General features: G+C 53.5%; 1 protein-coding gene across 3 annotated transcripts in view; it reads right to left on the bottom strand.

The window, feature by feature from the left end:
• Positions 1 to 5,153: 5,153 nt before the first annotated feature.
• The window catches only part of TIPARP (TCDD inducible poly(ADP-ribose) polymerase), a 25,947-nt gene continuing 17,191 nt past the window's right edge, over positions 5,154 to 13,909 (bottom strand). For all 3 annotated transcript variants that reach the window (XM_017831387.1, XM_017831386.1, XM_017831388.1), the window contains exons 3-6: positions 9,750 to 9,918; positions 8,863 to 9,044; positions 6,075 to 6,344; positions 5,154 to 5,877 (exon numbers count right to left, since the gene is read on the bottom strand). In XM_017831387.1, coding sequence (XP_017686876.1) covers positions 5,430 to 5,877; positions 6,075 to 6,344; positions 8,863 to 9,044; positions 9,750 to 9,918 — 1,069 coding nt within the window. In that variant the 3' untranslated portion in view covers positions 5,154 to 5,429. The remainder of the gene's footprint in view (positions 5,878 to 6,074; positions 6,345 to 8,862; positions 9,045 to 9,749; positions 9,919 to 13,909) is intronic.

The following is a 13,909-nucleotide window of genomic DNA, read 5'->3' as shown; positions in this document are numbered from 1 at the left end:
CCCCAGTCCCTCTCCAGCTCTCCTGGAGCCCCTTTAGACACTGGAAGGGGCTCTCAGGTCCCTCTGGAGCCTTCTCTTCTCCAGGTGAGCACCCCCAGCTCTCCCAGCCTGGCTCCAGCCCTCGGAGCATCTCCATGGCCTCCTCTGGACTCACTCCAGCAGCTCCATGTCCTTCCTGTGCTTCATGGCCAACTGGTGCCAGGAACTGCCCACCTGGGCCAGGACACACGGAGTGATTTGACTTCAAACCAACATTCCTCATTTCCCTGCTTTGCTGCTCGCAGTGGTTACTAATCTTTGTGCATTACAATGGCCTCCAGAACGTGGTACCAATGTGGACTCCTAGAAACACTCCTGTGGTTTTATGCAACAGTTCTAAAACCTGCTTCCCATGCCTGATGCTCTGGAAAGTGGGCAGGATTGAGACAGAAGCACCTGGAAGGTCTCTGTCAGCAGGAGAGGTTCCAAGCTCAGCAGATCCTGGCTGCGATTGTCTGAAGAGGCTCAGTTGGTGCTTTGGCCCCAGTGCTGAGGGAAAGGCAGAGCCCTTGGGGCTGACTGTGCACACCCTGAGTTCATGGGAAACAAACAGGAGCCTGATTCCATGGTGGTATTTACTGCAGGGTTTCCTTACCCCGTCCTTGCTGTGACCTGGCACGAAGGTGTTTGGGATGGTTTCCAATAAACACCTGGTTGTAAAGCAGCAGTGTGAACCAGCCAGGTTGGATGGGGCTTGAAGTAACCTGCTCTGGTGGAGAACAGAGGTGGGAATGGTCATGAACTTTCCCACCTTTGGCTGGGATGGACTAAAAAGCACGATCACTCTCTGGGCTGGTCCATGAGCTGGGCTCAGAGCTGGACAGCAGGTCCATCCTCTGTCTGCGTGGACCACTGTGGGTCATGGAATCATGGAAAGGTTTGGGTTGGAGGGACCTTAAAGCCCATCCAGTTCCACCCCTGCCATGGGCAGGGACACCTCCCACTAGCCCAGGGTGCTCCAAGCCCTGTCCAATCTGGCCTTGGACACTTCAGGGATGGGGCAGCCACAGCTTCTCTGGGTCATCCCACCAACCTGAACCGGTGTCCCACCACCAGCCCATCCCAGAGCAGCTGCAGTGTTTGGTTGGACAAGGGAATCCTGTTCCCCATGGAGCTGGAGAGAGCTCTGGGTGGGTCTGGGCAAGGCTGGGGGAGCTGCCATGTGCTGGGAGAGGTGCAGGAGTGCACAGAGGCTGACAGACAAAACAACCCCAACTGTGGATCAGCACATGGGAGTGTTCCTCGTGGAAGGGAAGAGAGGCAGAAGATGATTTATAACAGTCTCATTACGCTCAAAACAACTTGTACCCAGCTGGTCGGAGAAGAGGGAGCCCGGAGAAAACTGAGGCAGGAACAACCCTTAGGTCAACCTGACATTTGTTGTTGGGTCTATGGGAAAATATTCTCATAAAACAGATGTTGGAGCCAGAAGAGAAAATTAAATATTAGTGCAGAGGCTGTGTTGGGTTGCTGTGATGTCATCAAGGCACTGACCCCTTGGTGATGGAGGGGCAGCCAGAGATGCTCCTACATCTGTCACTCCATTCCCAGCTCTTGTTACTGTGCAAGAACCTCAGATTTCCACATTAAAAAATACAGATGTAAAGATCTCAAGCCCCAGGCTGTGCAGGGGTTTGGTAGCAGGAAGCAGGGGCCTCCTGGTGTGCTGTGCTCTGTCGAAGGCCATGACTCAGCCCATCACGAGGGCCCAGCGATGCCAAATCCCCCCTGGCACAAGGAAACCCTGGGCCAGACTGTGCCCACCTGCTGTGACAGTGGGGCACAGCGTTCCCCTGGCCTCACCTCACTCCACCTTTCCCAGCACAGTTGAGAGGAAAGAGTTTTTTCCCCAGGGCTGAGAAAAGCAAAGCTTCCCTGAGCTGTGTGTGGGAGAGCCACAGAAATCCATGGAAGTCCCTGGGAGAGCACCCAGCTGAGTTCCTGCATCCTGCTGCTGCCACAAACATCTCACTGCATCCATTGATGGGTTCCCTCCTCTCCTCCATCCCCTCTACACCCCCCGCTCCAAGTCTGGAAGTTTGACACACCCTCTGCAGCCTCTGGACACCGGGAGCAGGACACGTCATGAGGGGCAGCGTAACCCTGGATTTGAGGGGTGTTTTTACCCACAACAAGGACACTGCAGGTGGAGCAGGTTGTCCAAGAGCTGGGCAGCCTCCACCCCTGCAGGTTTTCAGGTCAGGCTCAATACAGCCCTGAACTACCTGGTCTGGCCTCAGAGCTGACCCTGCTTTGAGCAGGAGGTTGGTTTAGACACCTCCCAAGGCTCCTTCCCACTCAAAGGACACCTGAGGTTCCTTCCCAGCACCAGCACCCCGTGCCTCCCTCTTCCTGCAGGCCACTTCCCCAGCAGCTCCTGCAGAGCTGTCCCAGGGCATGAACTCTGCCCAGCAGCTCCCAAGCACCTGGAGGGACAGGACAGGGAGCATCTCCTGCTCCAAGGTCACTCCCCTTTGATGAAATCCAGAAGCTGGAGAGCCCCCTTGTACAAGACACAGGCTGAAGCAGACACACAGCTGAGGACCCTGCCAGGGTGTTCCCAGCCCAGCCAGGCTGGGGCTGCCCTGGTGAGCCGTGTTTGTGCCCACAGGGGAAGGCTGGGTGGTCTGGCTGCTCCCACATGACCTCTTGGGCAGCTGGCACTTAAATGTCTCCTCAAGGAGCAGCTCCTGCCCTGCCCAGCTCCCAAATCACCACATGCTCAAGCTGTTCCTTCCTCCCGCCCTGCCTTTATCCCGCTGTCCAGAACAGTCTGTGTCCTGACAAACCCTCCAGCACCATGTCCAGGCACCACCAGTGACCTCAGCCCTCATTGTCACCCATGTCAGCACCCAAACTGCTGCCTCTGAGCTGGGGGAGCCGACCTGTCCCCAGACACAGGGCCCCAAGAAGGCATTGCAGCCCCCCGGGATGCCCGGGGCACACACCCCCATCCCACAGCCCACTCTGCTGCCACCCCCAGCCAGCCCAGCGTGTCCCTCTGGGCACAGGTCACATGTGTCACTGCTGCCACCCCCACGACAGCCACCAGCTCCCCGATGGGCTTTTCATAACACGGGGCCTTGCCCAAAGCGTGTGTCATCCCCTGCAATCTCGGTAATGACTCAGCCAGATCCTTATCACAAATCCTCCTTTGTCACCTGGTTTCACCCTCGGATTCTTGACAAGTGACACCACCAAAACCAGGGCGACACCGCGATTTATTCCTTCCTCACCCAGCCCTGGGCCCCCAGGGACAGTCCCTGCCCCACAAACCCCGGCTGTGGGGACAGGCAAAGCCAAGCCCAGGAGCACAGGGCGAGAGGGAAGTGGGAGGGTGGGAAAGCTGGAGACAGGGATTGCAACAGCCCGGCCGGGAGGGTGTCCCTGCAGGGGACACGGACAGTGACAGACAGGGACAGGGAGAACGGGAGCAGCGAAGTGGGAACACCCCCCCGGCCAGGCTGGGGTCAGGCCTGTCCTCTCCCGGTATTCCTGTTAGGAAGGATTTAGGAACAGCCCGTTTCTCGGTGCTCCGCTGAGGGGCCACGGACAGAGCGGCAATTAACACCCAGCAATTAACAACCAAGGCGGGGATCAGGGGCAGCTCTGCTCCCACCCGGCTCCATCACTCCTGCCATTATGACATCCAAGGAAAAAAATACAACTGACTTCCCCACTGGTAGAAAGTGGGAGGGAAGGCACATTCCCTGCTTTCAGCAGCTGTCCCACCTCCCACTCCCATCCTGTTCATCCCAGTGCCAAACTGCTCAGAAGCCTTCAGTGGGGGAACTGCTCAACACAAAAGCCATGAGAACATCAACGTCCTTCTCCAAAGTCCATCTGAAACCTCTGTCCTGGAGCAACCCCAGGTCCTGGTGCACAGACACCTCCAGGACATGCACATAGACACCCTTTGTACTGTCACCAGCTCATGCCACAGGAACAGCTCCCAGTCCATCCCCCCAGGACACTGCCCTGTGCTCCAGGGATGGCAGGGACAGGGACACACCCTCAGGGTCAGGGACATCAGCTCCAAGAGTGTGGAGGATTCCAGAGGTGCAGGTGACTTTATTCAGTCACCAGCCACCACCCACCCCCTCCTCCACCACCTCCTTACCTTTCTGAAGCCATCCCTTGGGAAGCTGAGCTGTGGCCAGGAGCAGCTCCTCTGTTGCACATCCCAGTTGGAAGCTCCCATCCCACTGTGCCAAGATCTCCTCCACCAAGCCAAACCCCTCCAACCTGAACTCTCCTCTGAAGGGCCCCAGGAGAGACTGGAGTTAACTGGAACCAGCTGGTTGGATCTTCCCCCTCTGCTCACCTGCAGCTGAGCTGGTCTGTAGGAGGGATCCAGGAGTGCTGCTGGGAGTAAGGAGTTCTCTCCCATGGTAAAACCCATTTATTGGGCCCCAGACAGTGGGTACAGAGCAGGTTGTCACAAAGCACAGCTCCAGCCCAGCTGAGTTTGCTGCTGGGCCACAGGGACACTGAGCCTGGAGGTCCCTTCCCATCCCAGGGAGACACCAGACCTGTGCCAGGGCCTCTCCACCAAGAATTCCTTCCCAATATCCCATCTAACCCTGCCCTCAGGCAGTAGGAAGCCATTCCCTGTGTCCTGTCCCTCCATCCCTTGTCCCAAGTCCCTCTCCAGCTCTCCTGGAGCCCCCTTAGGCCCTGGAAGGTGCTCTCAGGTCTCCCTGGAGCCTTCTCTTCTCCAGGTGAACCCCCCCAGCTCTCCCAGTCTGTCAGTGTTCATGTGTCATTTTAAATTAATTTAGTATCAGCCACATTAAGTCACATCAACTTAAGTTTTCATCCCCCTCCCCATGGACCATGCTAATCTTTTCCTAATTTTACTTGATTTTAGGAGATGATCTATTTGTATTGTCCTGTTTAATAATCCAAAGTATGGGCAGGGTGGTAGTTCTGTGATCTCTCCCAATCTCTCTGAAATATGATAATAAAAAAAAAAAGTGATTGGGAGAATCTCTTCTTAAATATCTTTGGGATGAAAATGATCCCATTCTGGTTTCCTGGGAAGATCCATCCTTAAACTTTGAGATCAGAACACAGTGGCACAGAACACCACTGAAATTACACCCACAGGCATGTTTTTAAACATGAATATTTACTAACATAAATAGTGTTTTATAACAAAAGGCACAGATTTTCAACTATAAACAATGGAAAAATATGTACAATTTGCACATAGGGAATCAACCAGCAAGTGCACAGTTGGTCACTCCAGATTTCCTTTCCTAGAGGCTGAGATTTCCCTCCTCCCATGTCATTCCATCAGTCAGGAAGTGTCCAGGTTGTATTTCCCCCACAAGAACCGGTGCCAGGGGAGGAGTTTTTGAACGGGAAGGCTCGAGCAGGCCAGGCTTTCAGATGGAGACGGTGCTGCCGAGCTCCTCGTACTGGATGATGAAGTAGGGGTAGCTCTGGTCGTCGTTGAAGATGACGAAGATCTGGGGCTCGAAGTAATTGTCCACGCAGGAGTCGTACAGGTCGCTGGTGATGCTCCCGGGCTCCACGGGCGGGGGCCTCCTCATGGTGTGGTTGCCCACCGTGTACCTGCCCGTCAGCACCTTGGCCAGGAACATGTAATGGACGCCCCTGGGGGAGCGCTTGGAGAAGTTGTGGGAGTAACTGGCCTTCCTGGCGAAGTAGCTGCCCTGGCCGAACATGGTGGCGTGTTTGCCGCACACGCGCGGGTCGAAGTTGTGCTTGCAGATCCCGTCCACCACGTCCTGGGACGTGCCGTGGAACAGGTGCCGCTCGTTCATGAGCCTGTCCAGCCCGGACATCTTCTTGGACATGTACTCCTTTTTCCTGGAATGGAAAAGGGCAAGGGGAAGGTGAGTGTTCAGCGCGGGTCGCTTGGGGAAAAGCGGCTTTGGCTACGGCTCTGACAGTGCCAGTGTCACCCTCTGGAATGGGAGAGCTGGGAGGGGAGATACAGAGCTCCCCCATAAAATTCCTACTCTACAAACATCCATCATTAAAGAACTGTATTTCCATTCTCTTACCTTTTATATTTCTCCCAAAGAAACTGGTTCTGCACTCGCAGGATTTTCAGAATCTTGTATTTGGTCTCTGGCACAGTCTTGTGGAACAGGTTATAAATGGTTCTATAGCTTTTATCTTCCTTCAGAACAGGCACTTGGATGAAGTCCTGAGATGGATCCATACAAATCCAGGTTTCAGGATAGAAGCTGGGAGAGGTAACAGCAGCAGGAGATAAGATGTGTGCGGGGTCAGCACATGGGGAGGGCGCCGGGGAGCTGCCACCCAGGGTCCTGTGGGGAGGAAAAAAGGTGCTTAAACACTCACAGAAGAGCCTCTAATCACAGTTATTTCATCCCCAACATGTCTTAAAAGATTAAGTTGGAAGTGTCCAAGGCCAGGTTGGACGGGGCTTGGAGCAACCTGGGACAGTGGAAGGTGTCTCTGCCAGTGGCAGGGGGTGGAACGGGATGGGATTGAAGGTCCCTTCCAACCCAGGAAGACTCTTATTGCCATTTGCACAGGCCAGATGTGGATTTGCATTTGCAGTTGGTTATTTCCCTGCCCCTCCTCTGGGAATGCTGCCCAGAGAGCAGCAGGGCTGAGGGAGGGAGCTGGGGCCAAGAACCACCACAGATGCCAGAGAAAAAACCACTTGGAACACCCAGTGAAGGACACCAGGGAGACTCTGCTCTCAGGACCCACCTGGGATCTGCAGAGTCTTGAGGCTGCTGAATTTAGGTAAGTGTGGCATTTGTGCTCACCTGCTCAGCCCTGAAGGAGCACCCCTCACTCAGCTGAGCAGCCCTTCCACCCCTGCTCCCTGGAGCTCTCCCTGCCGTGCCCAGGGAAGCCCTCGGTGCCCGCTGGGGCTGTGCCTCCCCCCTGCAGCTCCGGGGCTCAGCCTCCCTGGCAGCTGCAAGGATACATGGAACTACCTCAAAATTCCACCCAGGAGTATTTTCCCAAAGTATTTCTGTGGGAAAAGCTGCCATTGACTCTGGGACCAACCCACCCAGAAAGCCCTGACAGAGCCTTCCACCAGTGCCTGGCCAGGACAAGGTGGATCCTGCCTCCAAACCCCACAGAGGGCCAGAAATGAAACCAAACATCAACATTTCTCCCACTATTCACACATCACCTACAGAACTGTCCATTCAGGTTGTGCCTCTCTGAACATTAAATGCTCCCAGTGATTCAGGGGCCTGAAAGAACCGTGTGCCCCCCAAGGAATAGTTTAATGTGATTTTCTGACTGCAGGTGGAGATTTTCGATTCTAGAAAAAAGGTTTTTTGGAGAAAAAAAAAAAGAGTCTATTTTTAAATCAACACGTTTGATTCGGATCAGAGAGATGGGAAACTGTGGCAGCCCTCACATTTTTCAGGGCAGAAACACTGAAGTGGTCATGTGGTTGTCACCTGCTGCTCAAGGCCAAAACCAGCCTCCCCTTCATTTGCATGGATTGACTCAACTCAAAGTTCTTCTCCCTGGTTATTAACAGCTGAGCAGAAACCCAGAAGACAGATTTTTATAAGAATTATTATTAAAATAGCAATTAAATATCACAGTGTGCACTTGTATTTAATTTGTTTTTCCCCTTTAATGGGTAAATGGGTAAAAAAATGTTATTGTAGGGCCTCAGTCACTCCCACTGGACTGGAAGACCAAGCAGAGATTTCCAATGCCATGGATTAATAAGGCATCAAATACAATAAAAATCCTGCAATCCTTTATGTACTTGGTTCAGTTCTCCTGACTCGTGTAAAATATTTATATTATTTATTCTACAGGGGAAGCAATTGAAAAGTAAACCCCTGTCATCCACTATCACTCACAGTTTCTATTCCAGGATTCTTTCCCAATTTTAGAACAGAATTAAGCAGGTGGGAGGGAAGGAACAAATCTCAGGTATCACTGTGTGGGAAATGGAGGCAACAACTTAAGGACGGATCCCATGAATATTTAAACTACTCTTCTGTTCTTGCTAAGAACTGGTGAATTCAGGTGAGCATGACAAGGCCCTTGGACCAAGAGAACAAGACTGAGGTTTGGTGCAGAGCAGAGATCTCAGAGCTGAGTTTGGGGGTTTGGTTGGCGCAGACAGCTCTGGTCAATCCCCTGGGAGTGCAGAGCCCTCCAGGCCCAACAAAATCAGTGGGAATTGCATCATTTTAGCACAGCACTGTGGCAGGACAGTCACAGGCAGCAAAACACCAGGAAACACCTGAAACCCTCCTTTCTGACTAAGGTGAGAGCCAGGGCTGCTCTAACCAGCCAGCCCACCCTTGGTTTTTTACCTGCACCCTCCAGTTTCTCTTTCATGACTTGGGGTTTCCCTCCTGTAAAACCACACCTATAAATGTTCCCAACACCACGTGTTTGGCTGTGACCAAACCCCCCCTCCCCTCGTGACCAGGTGGGGTGGGGACTCTCAGGAACCCCAGTGCTCCCAGTAAGCCATCAGGGAATGGTTTGGGTGAAGGGCCTCAAAGCCCCTCCAATTCCACCCCCTGCCAAGGGCAGGGGCACCTTCCATGGACCAGGTTGCTGAAAGCTGGACAATAATTTGGCAGACCAGGAGTACACCCAGTGTTCTGAGATCCACAAGGTCCATTACAAATCTGAATAACAGCGAGGAGTTCCTCAGATAAATGTTATTTTGGAAAGTGGAGAAAGCTGCAAATAGCACCCAGATTTTGAATTTTTCCACCCAGCAATGCCTGTTTCCTTGTCACACCTCAAGGAACACAGTTCTCCTGGACAGACCAACCCGGAGAACAGAGGGAACTCCCATTTTCCCGGGATACCTACTGCAGGAAGGGCATCAGCACGACGCAGGAGCGCAGGAGGGGCCTCCTCTTGATCTCCCTCCTGAAGCAGGCATTCTGCTGGAAGCCATCCTTGATGTTGAGGATGTACTGGTTGTGCCAGGTCACAAACCTGACCTCCTTCAGCCCCCGGCACGTGGCCTCCTCGATCAACCTCACCACGGGCTGTCCGGGAGAGACGAGGAGAGGAGAACACACACGTGAGAAATGACACCTTCAAAAATTAGTGCTTCTTCTCTATGCTACAGAAACCCAGCTCTGTAACTTCTCCTCGCACCTCAGACACCCTAAACTTGTCATTTATGGTGCTCTGTGCCCAGCTCTCTCCAGCTCTTGGGTTTACCTCAGCAGGTATTTCTGGGACTGCCAACACAGATGTTTTATTCAAAATATCCTGTACAGCTCTGACCAGCCCAAGGGCTGCACTGGAGCAGCATGTCCTGCCCTACCAGAGCTTTGGGCATGGGGGAATAAATTAAAAACTGCAAAGGTAAATGGTAGTGGTGTTAAAAAGGCAGCAGAAAGTTGTCTCACTGTCTTTAAACCAGATTTCTAGGGCTTAGGAAGGGCTTTGCTGGCTCTGACAGGGGCTGGTTTGCTCTCCAGTGTGACAGCCTGCTCAGCCTCCACGGCTCTGATGTTTTCAGGGGTAATTCCAGTCACAGAATCACAACCCAGCCCAGCAGAGCTGAGATCTCCCTTTCTTGCTTCCTCAGTTCAACGCTGACCTTCCTGATTCTCTTCCTCACCAATGACTCCAAGGAACTTGGCTGAGGGTTGGAGGAGGCAGCAGAGCAAACATGTCCATAGATGTGACACACTGCACAGAGCTCCGGGTCACAGCCCAGCCCAGGGGAAGGTGGGACATACCTCGGAGTACTCCCTCCAGCCAAAGTGGTCCCTGCAGAAGTACTTCCAGAGGGTGAAGCAGCTGGAGCTGGAGCCGGGGCAGGACGGGGTGCACAGGCGCCGCATTTGGTCAAACTCTGCAGTGTCGTAGAATTTCATAAGGTTCAGATCCACACAGAACTCCTGGCCCCTGGGGAGAACGGGAAAGACGGGATTCTCACCTCCTGTAATCCACTGAACCCACGGTGTTCACAGAGGGACAAAACCCCAAACCCAGAACCCCAGAATGGTTTGAGAGGGTCCTTAAAGCCCATCCCATTCCACCCCTGCCATGGGCAGGGACACCTTCCACTAGCCCAGGTTGCTCCAACCTGGCCTTGGACACTTCCAGGGATGAGGCAATCACAGCTGCTCTGGGCAACCTGTGCCAGGGCCTCACCACCCTCACAGCCCAGAATTCCTTCCCAATATCCCACCCACGGCCCTCTGTCCACGGGAAGCCATTCCCCCTTGTCCTGTCACTCCAGGCCCTTGTAAAAGGTCCCACAGAGACTCTGTGACAGAGGTGGGAACAGAGATTTCTGAAGAACTTCTCCTCACCAGCTAACCAAAAAAACAGGTCTCTATTTATAAATTAAAGCAGTTCAGTGGAATTATCTGCACTGAGAGAATGAGCACACTGAACTCTCAGAAGAACAGGGCACACAACCCCAAATTTGGTGCTGTACAACAGCACAGTTCAAAATAAAACTCCACAAGCACTTTCAACAGCACTACCTGGCTCCTCGAGTAAGTTATATTTGCTCTGTCCCCCAAACTGTAAGAACAACACAGAGATATCATGTCTTTGTGACACTGAACCCAGTAGGTTCCTCGGCTGGCAAGTTGTAACACCGATGTATTTTTATAAGAGGGATGTATTTTTTAGATGAATGCAGCCTGCTAAAATAAGGCTGTTTGGGCTCTTCCTTGCATCCTTCCGGAAGAGCTTCACCCCGAATCCCCCCGGGCTCTTTCCCTTCAGCGTGACAAAACACCCTGTAAATGCTATGTACAAACAGACGAGCAGAGAAATATGTTTTGTAAGCTCTCTGAAAACACGTGTGGTTTCGACCCCTCCTGCCGGGTTCGGGGACGTGTCAGGAGTTACCGCAAGCAGGTTCACAGAAGCAGAGAGGCGGCGGCACGGGGGCCCTGCAGGAAACCAGGGCCTGTTCCCAGCAGCAGGGCTGTGGCACAGCTCAGCTCCGTTCCCAGCACGGCTGTGGCATGGCCCAGCACAGCTCCATTCCCAGCACAGCTCCATTCCCAGCACAGCCCAGCTCAGCTCCATTCCCAGCACAGCCCAGCTCAGCTCCATTCCCAGCACGGCTGTGGCACAGCCCAGCACAGCCCAGCACAGCTCTGTTCCCAGCACAGCCCAGCTCAGCCCTGTTCCCAGCACAGCCCAGCACAGCTCCGTTCCCAGCATGGCTGTGGCACAGCCCAGCTCACGCTCAGGGCTGAGGAAGCTGCTGATTTTCTCTCTGACTAAACCAGTTCCTCTCTCTGCAACAGCAACAACCTGGTGGCCCCCTCCCCCGGGGCCACGGTGGCTTCAAAGGGCCCAACAGGTAGAAGGGTTGTGCTCAGGGCTGACGCTGAGCTCGGTTACTGTGGGACACACAGGTCAGGCAGCCGCGCTCTGCTGACCCCAGATCAGCAGTATTTCATCTCATTTGTGCAGCTGCTTGAAGCTGTAGGTGAGGGAATCACCCAGAGCTGAGTCCAGCTTTGGGTGAGGGACCAAGTGTTTAAACTTCTGCATGAAACCCAACTTCACTGGAAGTACAGTGTCTTCATAAGATCAGGGAGAGTCACCGAATCATTTAAACTGGAAAAGCCCTAACCTCTCTCTAGCACTGCTAAGGCCACCACTAACCCACGTCCCCAAGTGCCACATCCACAGGGCTGTTCAATCTCTCCAGGGATGGGGACTGCACTCCAGCCTGTGCTAGGGCTGGACAACCCAAAAAACAGCTTCATTTTTAAGCACAGGTTACTGAAATAGGAACAGCAGAGCTTAAGACAACAGCAGCCAAAATTTGCTCCCATCAAAACCCACAGTGGGAGGAAGAACCCAGGCCCAGGGAATGCTCCCGAGGGATGTTCATCAACCAGCTCCTCCCAACAGAGTAACAGCCCAGAGCACTGAGCAGGACTGGGCTGTGAGGTGTGAGAGAGGCACACGGGAACCTCTGCACGGGGCAGGAGCACAAACCAGCCCCAAACAGCCTGAGCCTCCATCTCAGCACTGCCTCACTGTCCTCAAACCCAGGAGAGGGGCAGCAGGTGCCAGGGCAGGAGATCAGTTCCATATTTGACTGAATTTGTGCCCTCCTCACGTCACGCTGCTCCTCTCTGTGGTGACCCTGAGCTACACGGGAGGGTGAGACGTGCGGAAGGACAAAGGTGCTGAGGACACATTTCCCTCTGAGCTCAAAGGCTCCATCAGCAGAGGGAAAAATAATCCATCAGGACAGCAGTGGCTTTGCTGCCTTTCCTATACTTATTTTCAAAAAAGTTAGAAAGACTAGTTTTCCTGCCTTTACAACTGGTAATGGGGAGTGCTTGGAAAAGCACTCTATTGGAATTTTTGTTGTGAGGGGGTCCAGCTTGTAAATCTGAAACAAATGCTGGCACACTGGCCCACATTTTATACACACACACACACACACACACATATATATAGGACAGTAATAATGAAAATAGACCACCATGCTCTCCCCCATCATGGTACCATCTCTAGATCAGGAAGTCATTGAGGCACTGCTGGAAGAGAAGAGACTGTACCAGAAGTATGTTTGTTCTTCCCAAGGACCCACTGTTGACCACTTCTGAGCACAAGGTACTGGGAGGTCCTCGGGTGAAGCTCTAACTTCTAAAAATCCATAGCAATGAGGATGTTGAACACACTCCCATTTTCCAAGGATTACTGCATGTGCCACATTTCCTAACTGAACTCCAAGTTAAACCTGTTTGCAGGGGAGGACAAACACCTGTCTGGGGCAGGTTGCTGGTTCCAACCCCTCCGGATGGGGATGTGTTTGGGAGAGTTTTGTTTGTTCGCTGTAGTTTTTGTATCAGTAGCTGCTCACAACAGGGGGTGGGAATCGGTGACCTTTAAAGGCCCTTTCCAACCCAACCTATTTATGTTTTAGAGGAGCACAGGCACAGCTCTGAGTGGCTGCAGAGCTGATACAGGGAGGGACCTTAAAGCCCATCCAGTCCCACCCCCTGCCACGGGCAGGGACACCTTCCACTAGCCCAGGTTGCTCCAACCTGGCCTTGGACACTTCCAGGGCTGGGGCAGCCACAGCTCTCTGGGCAACCTATGTCAGGGCCTCACCATCCTCAAAGGGAAGGATTCCTTCCCAATATCCCATCTAACCTTGCCTTCTGTCCGTGGGAAGCCATTCCCTGTGTCCCATCACTCCAGGCCCTTGTCCCAGATGAATGTTCCACATCACCCCTTACAGACCCAGCTTCCCAAAGAAGCTCCTGTGGTGACTCCTGTACTGCAGCCATGTGACTACAAGAATCACCTCTGCAACGATTACTCAGCTCAAATCCCTCCCGATTTCAACAAACCCGAGCACCCACGAGGAAGGAACTCCCCGATCGCTGCTCCTGCTGAACCAATAATTGCACGGACTCTGTGCTCCTCGCCCCGGGATGGGCAGGCCCTGCCCCGCACTGTTGCTGCAGGATCACCCGGGAGCAGCTCCTCCCGCCAGCAATCCTCGCAGCAATTAAAACCCTTGTCTCAGCAAGGGCTGCTTCACTGCCCCGAGCAGCCGGGGAACAGCCTGACCCCGACCTGCAGCCAGGTGACAGCTGTTCCCAGCACTGCAGCCTGTTTATCGACTGGGAACGGGAGGAGGGATGTGGGAGTCACGCAGCTCCTCCACACTCCCAGCTTCCCGAGATTCGCACAGCTACGAGCCAATTAGTTTTATTTCATATGCAAATGATGCTCTGAAGTGGTGCAAAAAGGAATCCGTTGACGGGCACAAGGCAAACACTTCCAAAATCACTTCACATGGCTTTTGTTCCTGCATTCCTCCGAGCAACCCTAACCACTAGACCACCAGGGGCCCCCTGGTTAGGGTGCAGCACCCTAACCCTAGTGGTTAGGGTGC

The sequence above is a fragment of the Lepidothrix coronata genome, unplaced genomic scaffold, assembly GCF_001604755.1.
Source record: "Lepidothrix coronata isolate B3197 unplaced genomic scaffold, Lepidothrix_coronata-1.0 Scaffold190, whole genome shotgun sequence".
Classification (NCBI taxonomy): Eukaryota; Metazoa; Chordata; class Aves; order Passeriformes; family Pipridae; genus Lepidothrix; species Lepidothrix coronata.
Note: the sequence above shows the minus strand (reverse complement) of the source record. Positions and strands in the feature narration are given on the sequence as shown.